The sequence below is a fragment of the Myxocyprinus asiaticus genome, chromosome 40 (genome assembly GCF_019703515.2).
Source record: "Myxocyprinus asiaticus isolate MX2 ecotype Aquarium Trade chromosome 40, UBuf_Myxa_2, whole genome shotgun sequence".
NCBI classification, from domain to species: domain Eukaryota; kingdom Metazoa; phylum Chordata; class Actinopteri; order Cypriniformes; family Catostomidae; genus Myxocyprinus; species Myxocyprinus asiaticus.
The window spans coordinates 20,333,417-20,350,811 of NC_059383.1; the positions used below are offsets into that span (position 1 = coordinate 20,333,417).

General features: G+C 42.9%; 1 protein-coding gene across 11 annotated transcripts in view; it reads right to left on the reverse strand.

Moving 5' to 3' along the window:
* LOC127431257 (pro-neuregulin-2, membrane-bound isoform-like) overlaps window positions 1-17,395 on the reverse strand; it is a 108,980-nt gene that overhangs the window by 9,821 nt on the left and 81,764 nt on the right. For 4 of the 11 annotated variants that reach the window (XM_051681631.1, XM_051681625.1, XM_051681630.1 and 1 more), the window contains exon 5: window positions 12,620-12,696. In XM_051681631.1, coding sequence (XP_051537591.1) covers window positions 12,620-12,696 — 77 coding nt within the window. Of the gene's footprint in view, window positions 1-6,576; window positions 6,601-12,232; window positions 12,292-12,619; window positions 12,697-17,395 lie in introns of all 11 variants that reach the window. The other 7 variants (XM_051681624.1, XM_051681628.1, XM_051681622.1 and 4 more) reach the window with 3 other exon arrangements.

A 17,395-nucleotide genomic window follows, 5' to 3' on the forward strand; every position in this document is an offset into this window, starting at 1 on the left:
AAGGGCCGCCTGGTCTCTGTGATGGCAGATGTGGATCTAAGTAAGTTTGGCTCTTAAGAAACCAAATTCTGACTTTGTAGAAGGCCTAGATTACATGTACCACAAAATGGATCATTTTCAAGGGAAAACAGGGGTGGTTTTTATAAGCAGAGAACAGATGATTGGGAGAGGTCATATAAACAACCTAATTATGGGACTAATGCAGTTTGGCATGCTAGGGCAACAGGATTCAGTTTTTTCAAGCCCAACAAAATCAAGAACAGAAAAACAAAAGAGACACTGCATCCAATTTGGAACCATTATAAAATACAGCTGCAGAAATCTCATTGGTGCAGGAGAAGAATGGCAATATAGCGTGCAAGGACAGAGGCAAAAAAGACATAAAAAAAAAAATAATAAAAAAATGAGCAAAAACGTCTTGGTTACTGTCGTAACCTCCATTCCCTGATGGAGGGAACGAGACGTTGTGTCGATGGAGTGACACTAAGTGTCGCTCTTGAGAGCCCCGAACATCTCTATTCTTTTGAGAAAAGGCCAATGAGAATTGGCGAGTGGAATTTGCATGCCCCGGACATACGGGTATAAAAGGAGAAGGAATGCCCACTCTCATTCAGGTTTTGTGCTGAGGAGCCGAGACAAGGTCTGGCCAATTCAGCGGCTAGTAGAGCGTTGTGGCAAGAGGGACACAACATCTCGTTCCCTCCATCAGGGAACAGAGGTTACAACAGTAACCAAGACGTTCCCCTTCTGTCACTCACTCTAGGGGTCCCTATAGAAAAATGCCACAACAGGTGAACCGTGTTACGTGAACTGCTGATGCAGGTGCAAGCAAGCTGCTGCGTGCGTAATAGCAGGTGCATCAGTCTGCATGTAACCTCCCCCAATGCCCCAAAAAGAAGTCATGTACTTCCCCACATCCCTGAGGGGGGGAACCGACGGAACTAGCATGGGAGCATACCGCGCCAGCCCTTTTCTCTCTATGTTTTCTCTCCACAGAGTATTAGATATGGCTGGGGCCATCTAACGCTATTATATGCATCAGGGAAGGTGTTCTTTTCCATTCCTATACTTTCAGGGGGAAAAGACCCTGCGGAGACCACATCCTGCCCAAAGGGGAGGTCAACATGTGGCAATACGACACGTGGTGACTCACCAGCCGCACATGGAAGGGGCGCGGTGCTAGGTCCTGCCTCAAAGGGGAGGAGCCCTACATACACGGTGGCCAGAGGCAGTTAAGGCCCTGCCCAAGGGTGACGTGGGTCTGCCGATAGGGAGACCGTACCGCGGAAAATACATCACAGGGGGTTACCTGAGTAATCGGCACCTGTGGAGCAATTATCCCAGTACAGGGCATATTAGTACCCGTTGTGGGTCTGGCTGCGAACTCCTCCGTCGAATTCGCGAGCCACAGGGCTAGGGAGGAAGGACATCCAGGGTCCACGACTTCGTGAACTCGACTGGGGGTAAAAGCACATGCTTTCGCCTCAGGGAAGGGGAAAGGTGCTATACGCAAGCGATACACCCAGCCAGTTGTTCCGTATTACCAAACTCTACCTGTTTGTACCTGACAAAACACGGGACGAAACCGGCTCAACCCGGAGATTGTAAAATCTCGCAAAGGTATTTGGTGTAGCCCAGCCCGCTGCTCTGCAGATGTCTTCTAGAGAGGTGCCATGGGCCAGTGCCCACAAGGATGCCACACTCCTAGTAGAGTGTGCTCATATTCCCAAAGGAGCGGGCACGGCCTGGGCCTGGTATTCCAGAGTGATGGCATCCACGATCCAGTGGGCAAGCCTCTGTTTGGAGACAGCGTTCCCTTTCCGCTGTCTGCCAAAGCAGACAAAGAGCTGCTCAAAGCGTCTAAAGCTCTGCGTGCGATCCAAGTAGGTGTGCAAAGCACGCACCAGACACAGCAACGACAGCGCTTGCAGGCTCACCACCTGATCCGTGGGTCGTGGGAACCTTGGGCACATAGCCCAGCCGGGGTCTCAGGGTCACGTGAGAATCTGCCGGACCAAACTCCAGGCAAGTGTCGCTGACAGAAAACGCTTGCAGGTCCCCAACTCTCTTGATGGAGGTGAGCGCAATCAGGAGTGCCATCTTCAAGGAGAGGGCTTTCAACTCAACTGACTCTAGCGGCTCAAAGGGGGCTCCGCGAAGGCCCAGGAGGACTGTGGAGAGATCCCATGAGGGAAAGAGGCGTGGCCTGGGAGGATTCAGCCTACGGGCCCCTCTGAGGAACCTGATGATCAAGTCGTGCTTCCCTAAGGACTTACCGTCCACTGTGTTGTGGTGGGCCGCTATAGCGGCTACATATACCTTCAGGGTGGAGGGGGACAGCCGCCCCACCAGCCTCTCCTGCAGGAAGGAAAGCACTGACCTGACTGTGCATCTCTGGGGGTCTTCGGCTCGGGAAGAACACCACTTTGCAAACAAGCGCCACTTCAGGGCATAAAGCTGCCTCGTAGAGGGAGCTCTGGCCTGAGTGATTGTGTCTACCACTGCTGGTGGTAGGCCACTTAGGTCTTCTGCATCCTGTCCAAGGGTCAGACGTGAAGGTTCCAGAGGTCTGGGCGCAGGTGCCAGATGGTGCCCCGTCCCTGAGAAAGAAGGTCCTTCCTCAGAGGAATCTGCCAGGGAGGTGCTGTTGCGAGGAGCATGAGGTCCGAGAACCAAGTCTGGGTGGGCCAATATGGGGCCACGAGGATGACTCGTTCCTCATCCTCCCTGACCTTGCACAGGGTCTGTGCAAGTAGGCTCACTGGGGGAACGCATATTTGCGCAGCCCCCGGGGCCAGCTGTATGCCAGTGCATCTATCCCGAGGGGGGCTCCCATTAGGGAATACCAGAGCGGGCAGTGGGAGGATTCCCGGGAAGCGAACAGGTCTACCTTTGCTTTGCCGAATTGACTCCAAATCAGCTGGACCACCTGCGGGTGGAGTCTCCACTCTCCGCTGAGTGTCGCTTGCCACGACGGCATGTCCGCTGTAGCGTTGAGGCTGCCTTGGATGTGAGTGGCCCGCAGTGACCTCAGCCGCCGCTGACTCCAAAGGAGGAGATGGCGGGCGAGTTGCGACATGCAAGGAGAGTGTACGCCGCCTTGGCGATTTATGTACGCTACTGTCGCTGTGTTGTCTGACTGGACCAACACATGCTTTCTCCGGATCAATGGCAATAGCCTCCGCAGGGCGAGCAGTACAGCCAGCAACTCTAGGCAGTTGATGTGCCAACCCAGTCGTGGTCCTGTCCAGGAACCGGTGGCTGCGTGCCCGTTGCACATGGTGCCCCAGCCCAACTTGGAGGCGTCTGTGGTGACCTCGACGCATCTGGACACCTGCTGTAGGGGAACTCCTGCCCGCAAAAACATGAGGTCTGTCCAAGGGCTGAATAAGTGGCGACAGAGCGGCGTGATAGCTACGCGATGTGTGCCGTGGCGCCATGCCCATCTCGGGACTCGAGTCTGAAGCCAGTGCTGAAGCGGTCTCATACGAATCAACCTGAGCGCCGTGACCGCCGCCCATTGGCAATTCTCATTGGCCTTTTCTCAAAAGAATAGAGGTGTTCAGGGCTCTCAAGAGCGACCCTTAGTGTCACTACATCGACACAACGTCGAGTGAGTGACAGAAGGGGAACAACAGAAGTTGAAGGAAACTGAGAGAGGGAAGATGGCAAAGAAGAGTACGATAGGGAAGAGGAAAGTAAGAAATCTTTAAAGAGTTTATCCAAAAAATGAAAACTGTGTCAATATTTACTCTCATTCGCTTTCATTTCATGGTGCGTCTCCTTTTGTGTTCCATGAAATAAGCAAGCCATACAGGTTTGGAACAACATGAGGGTGAGTAAATAAGGACAGAATTTTCCTTTTTGTGAAAAACTATCCGTTTAAGACAGTCAAGGGAACTCATATCTGCAGCACATATCCATATTGCATTGAAATGATCTTGACATGTCAGTCAAGTCACCATGATTAACTCTATATCAAGCACCCTCTGGGGAAGTTACAGCTTGCTATCAAATAAAAGTCCTAGTTGACATGGCCAGATATTATATGGCCCTTTGAAAACATCAAAATGGGCAACCCAAAGTGTTTGATATAAAACCTGAGAGAACGTGCATGACAGAAAATGATGAACAGTTGAAACAACTGGCTCTTTTTTGAGCCAACGCCTGCCGGTGTAACATAATTCAAATTCAATGTTAACACTACTCCAGTGCACATAAACAAATCCACTTGAATCTACGCACTTGTTATGTTTACTGCTCGGTAAATACCAGTTCGGAGTGTAAAATGAATTTTACACAAATCACCCCTGTGTAATGCTAACTTTTACATTTTTAGGCAAGCTGCATATGCACAGTTGAAGAAACCTGTGTATCTTCATGTTGACAACAAAATTTTACAAATTTCCTGGATCTTTATGTTGTTTCAACCGATTTAACAAAACATGTGGTTGTCAAGTGTCCTATGTAAATTTTGACATACTAACTACCAGGGACTAAAAACGAAGGAATGAAAACAAAAACCGCAAATGAACAAATTTTTTTGCAGAACGTAACCGAAAACAGGAACGAAATCCCTGTCAATTGTTCCGGAGTGAAAACATTATTATGAAATGCTGGTAACTGGTTAATTTTGTTCTGATAATTTTTTCATGAAACCAAAGACCAAAGGGTTTATCACAGTAAATTTTCAGAATTACATCACTTCCTGTTGCTCAAAAAAAAATTTGGCTTCTCCCCTTTTAGTGAAACATGAGCATGCACTTTGATTCTAAAGGATGCCGCTAGTTTAAAAAACAATGTAAAAAAATAAATACAAATAATAATTATTCCTGAAAAAGCTGATGTGTAGTACAAACGTGCCCACACAGTGTGTGTATGCATGCAGGAGAGAGAAATTTAAGCTATTAATTGATTTTAGGTGGCCAAATTAATATTTGAAATATTTTTGGGGCTAAATAATAATATAAAGAATAAATTTATTGAAATGACATTACTTTATACAAGCTACTGTATACTATGATTATGATTTGTATCCTAAAACTAAAACTCAACCCTTAGCACAGAGTACTATCATTAAAAAAAAAAAAAAAATAAATAAATAAATATTATATTATATTATTAACCATTCTTTTATTTCAATCTAACCGGTTACTATTTCAGGGTTGGTGCAGAGTTTTTCAAATCAAATTTAAGACTTTTTAAGAAATGTTTCAAGACCTGAACAAATAAAATTAATACCCTAGCCCCATACCAAAACAATCTCAAAATAAATCATGTATCACAGACTCTTACTTAAATAAGCAGGGGCACACATTCAACATGGCCTTAACAATGCTTATCAGTAAAACAGGGTAGGATATACAAGTTAAAAATACTCAAGGCATGTTTTCCACATATATATCACATTCAAATTGGTTTATGTACCATTATATAAATAAATACAAATTAGAGGTTGACCGATATTGGATTTTGCTGATAAGATAATGTATTGAAAGAAAGGCAGTTAATCTGCCAATAGTTTTTAAAACTGGTAGCCTTTATTAAATGTTCTTAGACTTTCCTTACTAAAAGTAAAAATTGTCATATTTCATCAACACTATAACATCATCAACAGTTGATCATTAGTAATCACTTGTCATAAATTTCCGACATGGCTTAATGATTGCGAACTGCTCTGCAATAGCTGATAACACTCACAAGCCCACGCGTGCTTAGAGAAAATACAACAGTGCCGCGTTTTCACTTTGAAGGATGCAGCGCATGCATTTATTTAATTCAATTGGATTCTTTTGAAGTTTGATACTCACATTTGGTCATATCACGATTCCTGTCTTTCCACTTTTGTCTTTTGACTTTTGACTTTTGTTGTATAATCAAAAATATTTAAGACTTTTTATGACCTTACATTTTGGAAAACTGAATTTAAGACATTTTCAGGCTTTTTAAGAGTCCACGGGAACCCTGTATTTGTAAAGGCGGCTGCGGGACGACAGCACCAGAACTAAAAACTACTGTTTATGCTCAGAACGAACCGAAATGAAATACATTTCTTTGTTATTTGTTGTCATTCTGACAATAGCTTAGTTTTTTTCTCAGGAATTTACAGCTTTTAAAGCTGAAGTGTGTAATTTCTACCAAATGGAATTGCAAAAATAATGATCATTTTCAAGCAGGTTTCCAAACAGTCCTCCGTTTTCCATTGGTCATACAAACAGATAATCCCGTCCCAAACTTGCACCATTGGTTAGCCAGTGTTACTGTGACAGATACAAATAGCTTGTTTAATTATTAACATCAGATAAGAGAAAGAACATTTTACACACTTCAGCTTTTAATAGCTATAACACAATGAGTCATTAGAAAATTCATAAAGACAGGACAAGGGCTGCAAATAAAATTCTAATGCTGACTCTTGGAAAACAGGGGCTACAATACAGAGCAATAGCTGATTTATTTGTTAATCAATTTGTTCATTTGCCTTAGAGTCCATCAGAGAGAGAGATGAAGATGTGTCAAATGGAATGAGAGCTACACAGTTCAGTTTGGAAATCAGGAGGAAAGATTGGTCCATACCCATAAATTCAATCCCGAGAGACTCTGCCAGTTCAAAGAGTTGATAATTGAACAGCAAAAAAAAAAAAAAAAAAAAAAAAGAAGAGGAAAAAGAAGAACAAAGTTTAAGAGAGAGATATTCCACCCTACACAGGAACACATATGGGCATTGTGGTATGAGAATTCTGTACACATCAGGCACATCCTAAGTGGGGATATGCACATACTGGAGAACAGCAAGTGATTAGGGCATGCAGGTTAGAGCAAGCCTATGCACACTGAAATATGGGTTTCTACATTTACATTTATGCATTTGGCAGATGCTTTTATCCAAAGCAACTTACAGTGCACTTATTACAGGGACAATCCCCTCGGAGCAACCTGGAGTTAAGTGCCTTACTCAAGGACACAATGGTGGTGGCTGTGGGGATCGAACCAGCAACCGCTTACCAGTTATGTGCTTTAGCCCACTACGCCACCACCACTCCTACCACTTCTAGGTTTCTAGAGAATTATAATTATAATTCATCAAATTAGCATCTAGCATCAAACTAGTAGTTTATTTTGGTATTTATTGCATGGACTAGGACCTAAGGTTTTAAGACGAGCATCTAGGTTAGTAGATTTCTTTATTTTTGATGAATTAATGGCATTGTGCCGATTCACCGTTAGATGCTGAAATTAATGTTAAGGGGTTACGTCAATTGTATGAACAAAATAATTGTTATCACACTGCAAACAAGACAGTTTCACTAGACAAAACAAGCAAGTAGTATGCAGGGATGCAAGTAAATTAAATGTTCAACTATACAATTACAATTTCTATGATGTGTCTTACCTGTGGGGCACAGAGACCGTGTATAATATTCATAGAACAATATGAATGCATTTTTGTGATTTGTCATTTGTTAATCACAAGATGCTAAGTACACACTAGGACGTTTATATTAGTAAAACATGCGATCATATTCAACAGATTATTTGGCAAAATGGAACAGACAATGCAAGGAAAGGAATTTTCCTGATTCAATGCAATCAACTTAATTTGTGGCATAATATTGATTTCCACAAAAAATGAATTCAGATTGTTCCTTGTTTATAAAAAAAAAAGATGGAGGTTACTGTAAGACAATTACAATGGCAGTGAATGGGGCCAGTCCTAAATGTTAAAATAGACTTTCAATGGTATAGACACAAGACACTAGACACAAACACTTCATGTTATCGTGATTGTAGTCTCAAAATATTGCTTACTAATCTAATCTGTGTTAAGCTGTCTAATATTACAACTTTTTTGTCAAGACAACATTAACCCTGTAATCTGGTAGATGCCATTACATCAGGAAATTCCCTGATTTTATCACACTAAAATCATATTAACATGTATAATGTTTAAGTTTTGTGGCTGTACTTTTGAAACAGTGATTTTTAATGTTTACTGACTGGCCCCATTCACTTCCAATATAAGTGCCTTACACAATTTACACAAATCGAAATTATTTTTGTAGTAATCAACGTTATACAACAAATGCTGTTGATTGTGTTTAACTTGTATTAAACTTTAAACGTTTAAGGTATTATTGGATTCATATTTGCTTATATGTAAAGTTTGTATCCAGTGTACATCCATATCTAGCATGAGACTTGACAATAATCGAATAGAAAGTGTGGGGATAGTGGCTTTATTTATGGAGCACTGCATGTTATAACTGGAGGTCCGGCTAATAATGGCATCAAAATATGTTCTTGCACAAGGGGATCAGGATTATACAATTTTGTTCATGAATGGATGAGCGAGGAAAATTTTACATGGACTGATCACATGCCTAATATTAGCTACGGGAATCCCCACTGTTGTCATGGCATCAAACTCCCATAGGCTTATGTGTGATGTGTGGTATAAAAGTTCTAAAGCAGGGACCACCAAATATGATGATCCCATTGCCAAGGATGCCCTTTCCTACATTATACATGTAGATATATATTTATATATACAGTAAATAAAGCAATTCATACTGTGTCGGAAAAAACTTGATATTTTGGAGTTTTGTTTTCAATAACAAGACAGAACATGAGAACAGCAGTGTCTGATGCTGATGTCATTGATATCAAACCTGATACAAAGCATCTAGATATTTATATTTGGGAGCTACAGCAGATGGGAAGATTTTAAGCAAATAACAATTAAAATTTCTGTCTTTTCCTCATAAAAAGCTATTGTACAGCTTTAGAAGACTTGGAAAATAGCTTGCGTATCGTATGGACCACTTTTATGATACTTTAATTTATTGGGGGGGGGGGGGGGGGTTGGGGTAGGATATCTTTGGAGTGGGAATGGAAAGAATCAGCCAGGACATTCTGCAAAATATCACCTTCTGTGTTTCATGGAAGAAAAAATTCATAAGGGTAGACAGAATTTATAGCTTTTTTACTCTCAAAACTTTGGTGGATTCCAGTTTGATCGCCCAGGGTTAAGCCACTGCTTCCACTAACTCTATATAGACTCTAAATAGTCCCTGAATATATGTGTCTCTGTGAACCGCGAGGAACTGGAGGCCAGTTACCCCTCCTCTTGTTGATGTCAATGTTCTCTTGGTGAAGGCTTTAGCTCTCTGCTGTGGCTCTAATTGGCAGAGTGATTACAATTCTCTCTTCAGCAAAGTGTGGAACAGAAAGTGACAGAAGATCCAGAGAAGACCGCTCTGAGGAAATGTCTGCTTTCATGCTTTCTCTGAAGGACAATCTGCACACACACTGCAAACAGATTTACAGATTGGGCTTTCCATGTCGAAGTGACATTTTGTCAGATGTGCTCTGTGTTTGAGATTTTTAAATTCAGATTGTACACTGAGATCGAGGACTCCTTCCTTTTCTATTTCTCAGTCCCTGGTGACAAAGCTATGTTTTAGTGATGGGCCATACCACTTATTCCCTTTTCAATGCATCAATAATCAGTAGTTTATCAAAAAAAAATCACTAGTTTATCAAAAAACACTTAGTGGCAGATTCACTAAACAGTTGCGACACTTTTGCACGTGAAATTTCAGCGCAAAAACCTGTTTCTTACTCACTAACCACTCGCTATCTATTTTAGCAAGCGCAATCAGCACTGAAGTTACGCTGCATCTTGGGTGTTTAAATTAATTTATTGTCATGACTCCTTTATGTAAATTAGTTTCATTGTAGATTGCGCTTTATTCACAAAAATTGCCTGGTGCAATTTAGGTTGCCCCATTATCGCCAAATGAAATTAGGCGGTAAAATTAATTAAGAGATATTTGTGAACATTTTCAACCAAGCAAATCAGCAGTACCTAATCAAAAAATCATCAAATGATGGAGAAGAGTGTTATATCCTGGCATATATCCAGATGCGCAGTGTTGTCAAGGTGTCTGGATCACAGTGATGATGTATAGTCCCAGCAAGTTGTGTCAAATAAATTGGTCTGCAAGATCTGAATTGCGCGTGAAAATTGTGTTCAGCAGCGATTTTGTGGCCATGTTTGCGCTGTTGACTTATATGCATAATTTCATTAGCGAATCGGCCGCTAAACCAGCGCAAACAGCGCATGCAAAAAAACGGCGCTTTTACAGCCCGCAATTCATTCTTAGTGAATCTGCCCCTTAATTTGAACAGTATATTGTAAGGATCAGAAGTATCAATATTTCAAGATTGATCTGCCCATCAGTTCTATTTTTCCTCATGCTGCTTCTACAGTATTTATATGCACCTATTATGCCACATTTTAAAATTACACATTTCTTCAGTTCTAAAAGCTTTGTAAGTAGCTGCACTATTTCAGCATCCAAAGTTTGTTGAAAGAAACACTTCATTTCTAGAGAGGTAACCTGGTTGTTGACAGTGGGAAAGCAAAACAATCCACACATCTTTGCATGCGAAGACATGATGATCTATCCTGATATGGGTAACACATATCACATTCCGGGATGCTAAATCATGACATGACATAACATGACACAGGTTGTGTCATATTATTATATTTCTTGTTTTGCATCTCTTTGAGTGTTTTTTTTTTTTACACCATCTTATAAAGTATTCCTTTTATACAGGGAGAAAATCGATTCCATTTTACATTCAACTGTGTAAGCTTCCTATCCTAGAACAGTTGTGTTAACATAAATTTTTGTCCTGTCTCTTTTTTTTTTTTAAACAATAAGTACATGTTAAAATGTAAACAGCGGCAGCATAGCAACGTTGTTGAAAGCACAAAGGCCTGATTATAGGCACTAAGCAGACATATGTGAGAGCCCATAGCTCACAGGCATGAGCTGTCAGGTGTAGTGATCCCTCTGCCTCCCTCTAATCTAGGTGTTATTTTGCAGTTGATAGGCATGTGCGGTGGAGATGCCAATGTGTGTAGCCTTATACGGGTAAAATGTGTCACCTCGGGGAAGTGGAGCTGGTTAATTTCACAACATAATTAAGGGGAGGATTTTTTAACTGTGAGGTGAAGACGGGAGCTGTGTGTGGGGGGAATTCAGGATTCTATGAGAGTAACAAGATTTTTATATTATGATGCATGTATTTGTGAAAAGACAGAATAGTATATTGTATGCAAACTACTGCGATTGATAAAATAAACAGGGCGAGAAATATTAGTGCTACTTTTGAAAAAAAATTTTTTTTTGCATTTTTGGAACTTTGCAAAATCTGATACTTCTCTTATCTACTAATGATATTATATTACTAAATGTGTGACATAACACAGAAATACCTAGTGATCAACAACATAGGTTGTTGCTATCATTTCAAATGACATTTCTTTCTCCTAAAATCTTTTTCTGTTGACTTTCACCTAATTGAAGCCAAACTGAGAATTTCTTGATATGTTGTAAATGCTGTAAAAGGTGTGCATGAATGCACAAACTAATTACAAAATTGCAGAGCTCAATGAAACCGTACATTTTACAGTACAATTACAGATTAGATTAAATCATTTTTAATTATCTGTCTGCAATGTGTATGCAATTTTAACATATATCCAATATAATTTGTAATTTAGTTTAGATAAGTTTAAATATTATCTTGTTATTATCATCTTCCCCATTTGCAGTATTTACATATAGTTGTATAGCAATTTTGACAATTCATTTATAAAAACACAATATAAGCAACTATTTTGATATTGTTATTGTGCAATTTTTAATAACTAAATGATTTTTGGCTAGACTCATGTTGTGCTAAATCTTATGGTCTAGTTGGACACTCTATAGCATGTGTGTAGTGGTTAGTAAAGTCAAAGTAAAAATTATATTTAGATTGATATGTTATGTATATGTTTCACATGTTAAGCAGTGATGCAGCCTCTTTTTTTTTTTTTTTTGTTTAAGTTGTTCATTGTTTTTCTTTACATCCATCAATCATAATGATAAGTTCTGGGTTTAATTTTTCTGAAGTACATGCAATCATACTCGAAAACATGCATGACTGATCATGTTAAAGCATAACACTGTTTTCAATGTACAGTTAACCATTGATGCAAGGGCGGTGAATGGCACACTGGACCAAGTAAAACTGATTAAGTAATAAAAAAAATTATGAATTTGTTAGAACCTCGAGTGGATGATTAACCATGACAAAGTTATATTCCACATCTCCAGTTTCAGCATGCAGAACGGACAGACAGACAGTCAGACAGAAGAAGAAATGGACATACGGTAGAAACTGGCCATAACGTAGGTTTGACAGCGATCACCAGTAAAGTCATTCGGACACCTGATGGAAGGAAACAAAACCATAGAAAGAGAAAGAGAAGGAAAGAGGTGGAGAAAGAAGGGGTGTCAAGCAGAAAGGAGAAATGCCACAGAAAGAAGAGAGAAAGAGAGACAGAGAGAAAAAGCAGAGAGAACATGGAATTAGAACAACACTACAATAATGTACAGCAGAAGCAGAGGAACCCCACTGGAGCACCACTGTGTCTGTTTCAGGACAGATTGAAGCCAGCAAGCCTTGGGAGGCGGAAGAGGACAAGGGAGAGACAACAGTGGGAACCCAGTGACAGACCAGTCCTCTGTTTGTGGCTGTACATCTCAAGTCAACATACTTTTATTAGGTTTGGGCACGTATAACCGCAGGGGCTCTGTCTGCAAGCACCGCGGGCCGAAGTATCCGTCTGGACATCTGGGGGTGGAAGGAGAAGTGGAAAAGATGATACACACCAAACACACAAACATATACAGACATCATACACAGAGAATATTATGCGCAATGACTTTGGAAATGCATCCGCACACACCTGCATACTGCAGCCACTCTAGCAATCCAATAGTGAAACAATTATACAGATATAATTTGTTTAATATGCAGAAGTTGCAGGCTGGAATGATACAACCATATTTTCCAGAGACTTTTGTTGCCTCCTAGGAAGTTTGTACTTACATGCTCTAAAGTAATTATGATGTCATGTGTGTTTAAGCAGTTTTGTTAGGAAAAAATGGGCGTGTTGGGTAATTTCATTTCTTTCTCATATTTTCTGCTTATGCAACAAAATGAAAAGCAAAGAATGCACATTAGGTGTGGAATTGTATGCTTTATCTATGCATCACATCATTCTCATGCTGCCACAGAGAATACTTTGAAATGTGGCATGGCAGTCACCTCAAAAAGCAGCTAAATAAGTAATATTTATTACTCTTGGTTAATGTTGATTTATAAACAGGTCTATACAGTTGTTTTGTGTTAGTTCATGTTAGTTCATAATGCATTAAATGTGTACAAATTTTATCATAAAAAATATGGGAACACTTTATAATAAGGTTCCATTTGTACACATTAGTTAATGCATTAGGTATCATGAATTAACAATGAACAGTTTAATATTACAGCATTTATTAGTCTTTGTTAATATTAGTTTATAAAACTACAATTGTTCATTGTTAGTTTGTGTTAGTTCATAGTGCATTAACTAATGTAAACAAATATTACTTTAACCTTATTGTAAAGTGTTACCTTATTCCTTTGACAAACTTTATCAATATTCTTCAGCAATAGTAAACAAAATGCATACGAACTAAATGGTACAGTCAAAATGACCATTTACCAATTTACGATCAATACCAATTTGCTATTGCCAAAATTTCTTAAAAGAACATTCTGGGCTCAACACAAGCTAAGCTCAGTCGACAGCTTTTGTGCAATATAAAGTTGATTACCACAAAAAATAATTTTGATTTGTCCATCCTGTTCTTTAAAAAAAAAAAAAAAAGAAGCAGCAAAAATCAAGGTTACAGTGAGGCACTTACAATGGAAGTGAATGGGGCCAATGTTTGGAGGGTTATAAGGCAGAAATGTGAAGCTTATAATTTATAAAAGCACTTATATTAATTCTTCTGTTAAACCTTGTGTAATATTTGAGCTGTAAGTTGTTTAAATTGTCAGAGTTTACAGAGATTTTAGGGTTTTGTCATTAAATTGTCATGGCAACAAAGTTGTAAAATTGGCTATAACTTTACACAGAAAAGGTTAGTAAGACAATTTATCACACTAAAATCATGTTAATAAACGTCATGGTTACTTGTGTAACCTCCGTTCCCTGATGGAGGGAACCAGAAGTTGTGTCGATGTAGTGACACTAGGGGTCACTCTTGGGAGCCCGAGACACCTCTGGTCTTTGATAAAAGGCCAATGAAAATTGGTAAGTGGTATTTGCATGCTACTCCCCCAGACATACGGGTATAAAAGGAGCTGGTATGCAACCACTCATTCAGGTTTTATGCTGAGGAGCCGAGACAAGGTCCGGCCATTTCAGCGGATAGTTCAGCGCTATGGCAGGAGGGACACAATGTCTCATTCCCTTCATCAGGGAACAGAGATTACACAAGTAACCATGACGTTCCCTATCTGTCACTCACTCGACGTTGTGTCGATGTAGTGACACTAGGGGTCACTATACGAAACGCCACAACTGGCTGAACTGTGTTACGTGAACTGGCGGTGTGTGATGGGCAGACCACTATGTGCCTCTTAGCCAGCACACCAGATCGACACGTAACCTCCCCCAACATAGTTATGAGTGTCGAACAGCCCTTTGGGGACAAGTCGACTACCCAAAAGATAGAGACAGGCTAACCCAGTCGTGGCCTCTTTTCTCCTTCTTTTTTTCCACTCCCTAAAAAAGAAGGGGGATTATCCGAATAGGCCGCCAGGTCTCCGACACCGCGGAGACCACACCTCGCCCAAAGAGAGGGGGAGGATATTTAAGTGGAAAAATACGTCACATGGTCTTGCCGACCATGTGGAGAGTCTTCAAGGTAGATCCTACCCAACGGGGGAGGAGTTACTACAAAAATGGAGACTGGGGCAGAGGGGCTCTGCCCGAGGAAGACGCAGTTTGCCAACAGGGAAACGAATTAGCGGAAGATATACAATCGCATGGGGTTTGCCTTACAGGAAACCACCACATGCGGAGCACCTACCCCAGAACAGGACTCTTAGTTAGCACGTGTCTCTCCAAAAACTCGACTGCCACAGGGCTCGGAGGAAGTCAACCAGGGAACATAGTTTGTGAACACTACTGGGAATGAATGGCGCAAGTCTTCAGCTCAAAAGAGGTGGAAGGCGCTATGTGCAAGCAATACACCCGGCCGGCTATCCCGGGCTTATCCGCTTGTATTGCGTGCCACTACCTGGGATGAAACAGGTTCCACCCGGAGGTTGTAGAACCTTGCAAAGGTGTTGGGTGTTGCCCAGCCTGCTGCTCTGCAAATGTCTGTTAGAGAGGCACCCTTGGCCAGGGCCCAGGAGGCTGCTACACCCCTGGTAGAATGGGCTCATAGCCCTACCGGGGGCGGCATGTCCTGGGCGTGATATGCCATAGTTATGGCGTCAATGAGCCAGTGGGCGATCCTCTGCTTGGAGACAGCGCTTCCTTTCCGCTGTGCAACAAAGCAGACAAAGAGCTGCTCAGAGATCCTAAAGCTCTGCGAGCAATCCAAATAGATGCGTAAAGCGCGCACCGGACACAGCAACGACAGGGTTGGGTCTGCCTCCTCCTGGGACAGTGCTTGCAGGTTCACCACCTGGTCCCTAAAAGGGGTCGTGGGAACCTTGGGCACATAGCCCAGTCGGGGTCTCTGGATCACGTGAGAGTAGCCTGGACCGAACTCCAGGCACGTTTCGCTGACAGAGAACGCTTGCAGGTCTCCTACCCTCTTGATGGAAGTGAGCGCAGTCAGGAGGGCAGTCTTCAAGGAGAGTGCCTAAAGCTCAGCTGACTGCAAGGGCTCAAAGGGGGCTCTCTGTAGACCCTGAAAAACTACAGAGAGGTCTCATGAGGGAACGATGCGTGGTCTGGAGGGATTCAGCCTCCTGGCGCCTCTCAGGAACCTGATGATCAGGTCGTGCTTCCCTGAGGACTTACCGTCAACTGCGTCGTGGTGTGCTGCTATGGTGGCAACGTACATCTTCAAGGTGGAAGGAGACAGCCTCCCTTCCAACCTCTCCTGCAGGAAGGAAAGCACTGATCCGACTGTGCATCTCTGGGTGTCTTCCCTTCAGGAAGAACACCACTTAGCGAACAGACACCACTTAAAAGGTATACAGGTGCCTCGTAGAGGGGGCCCTAGCCTGAGTGATCGTGTCTACCACCGTGGGTGGTAGACCACTTAGGTCTTCCATGTCCCGTCCAGGTGCAGGACATGGAGATTCCAGAGGTCTGGTCATGGGTGCCAGATGGTGCCCCGTCCCTGAGAAAGAAAGTCGTTCCTCAGAGGAATTCGCCTGGGGGGGGGGTGTCGCAAGGAGCGTGAGGTCCGACAACCACGTCTGGGTGGGCCAGTAGGGTGCTACCAGGATGACCTGCTCCTCATCCTCCCTGCAAGTAGGCTCACTGGGGGAAACACATATTTGCGCAGGCCAGGGGGCCAGCTGTGTGCCAGCGCATCTATGCCGAAGGGGGCCTCAGTCAGGGCGTACCAAAGCGGGCAGTGGGAGGATTCTTGGGAGGCGAACAGGTGCACCTGTGCCTGTCCGAATCGACTCCAAATCAGCTGGACCACCTGAGGGTGGAGTCTCCACTCTCCCCTGAGGGTAACCTGCCATGACAGCGCGTCCGCTGTAGTGTTGAGGTTGCCCGGGATGTGAGTGGCTCACTGAGACTTGAAGTGCTGCTGATTCCAGAGGAGGATACGGCGGGCGAGTTGTGACATACAACGAGAGCGCAGACCGCCTTGGCGGTTGACATATGCTACTGTTGCCATGTTGTCTGTCCGAACTAACACGTGCTTGCCCTGGATCAATGGCCGAAACCTCCGCAAGGCGAGCAGAATTGCCAATAACTCAAGGCAATTGATGTGCCAATGCAGTCGCGGGCCCATCCACAGGCTGCGTGCCCATTGCAAACAGCGCCCCAGCCCATTATGGAGGCGTCCATCGTGACCACGACGTGCCTAGAGACCAGTTCTAGGGGAACACCTGCCCGTAGAAACGAAAGGTCGGTCCAAGGGCTGAAAAGACGGTGACAGACCGACGTGATGACCACGCGATGTGTCCCGCAGCACCATGCCCATCTCGGGACTAGAGTCTGGAGCCAGTGCTGAAGCGGTCTCATATGCATCAACCCGAGTTGGGTGGCTACTGCTGAGGATGCCATATGCCTCAGGAGCCTCTGAAAGAATTTCAGTGGAACCGCTGTTTTCTGTTTGAACGCCTTCAAACAGACCAGCACCGACTGGGCACGCTCGTTCATGAGGCGCGCTGTCAAAGAGACTGAGTCCAACTCCAAAGCCCTAGTCGGCTGAGGTGTGAGAGCACCAAGTCCCTGTGTGCACACAACATGTACCGAGAGTGAGCTAGGATTAGCCAGTCATCGAGATAGTTGAGA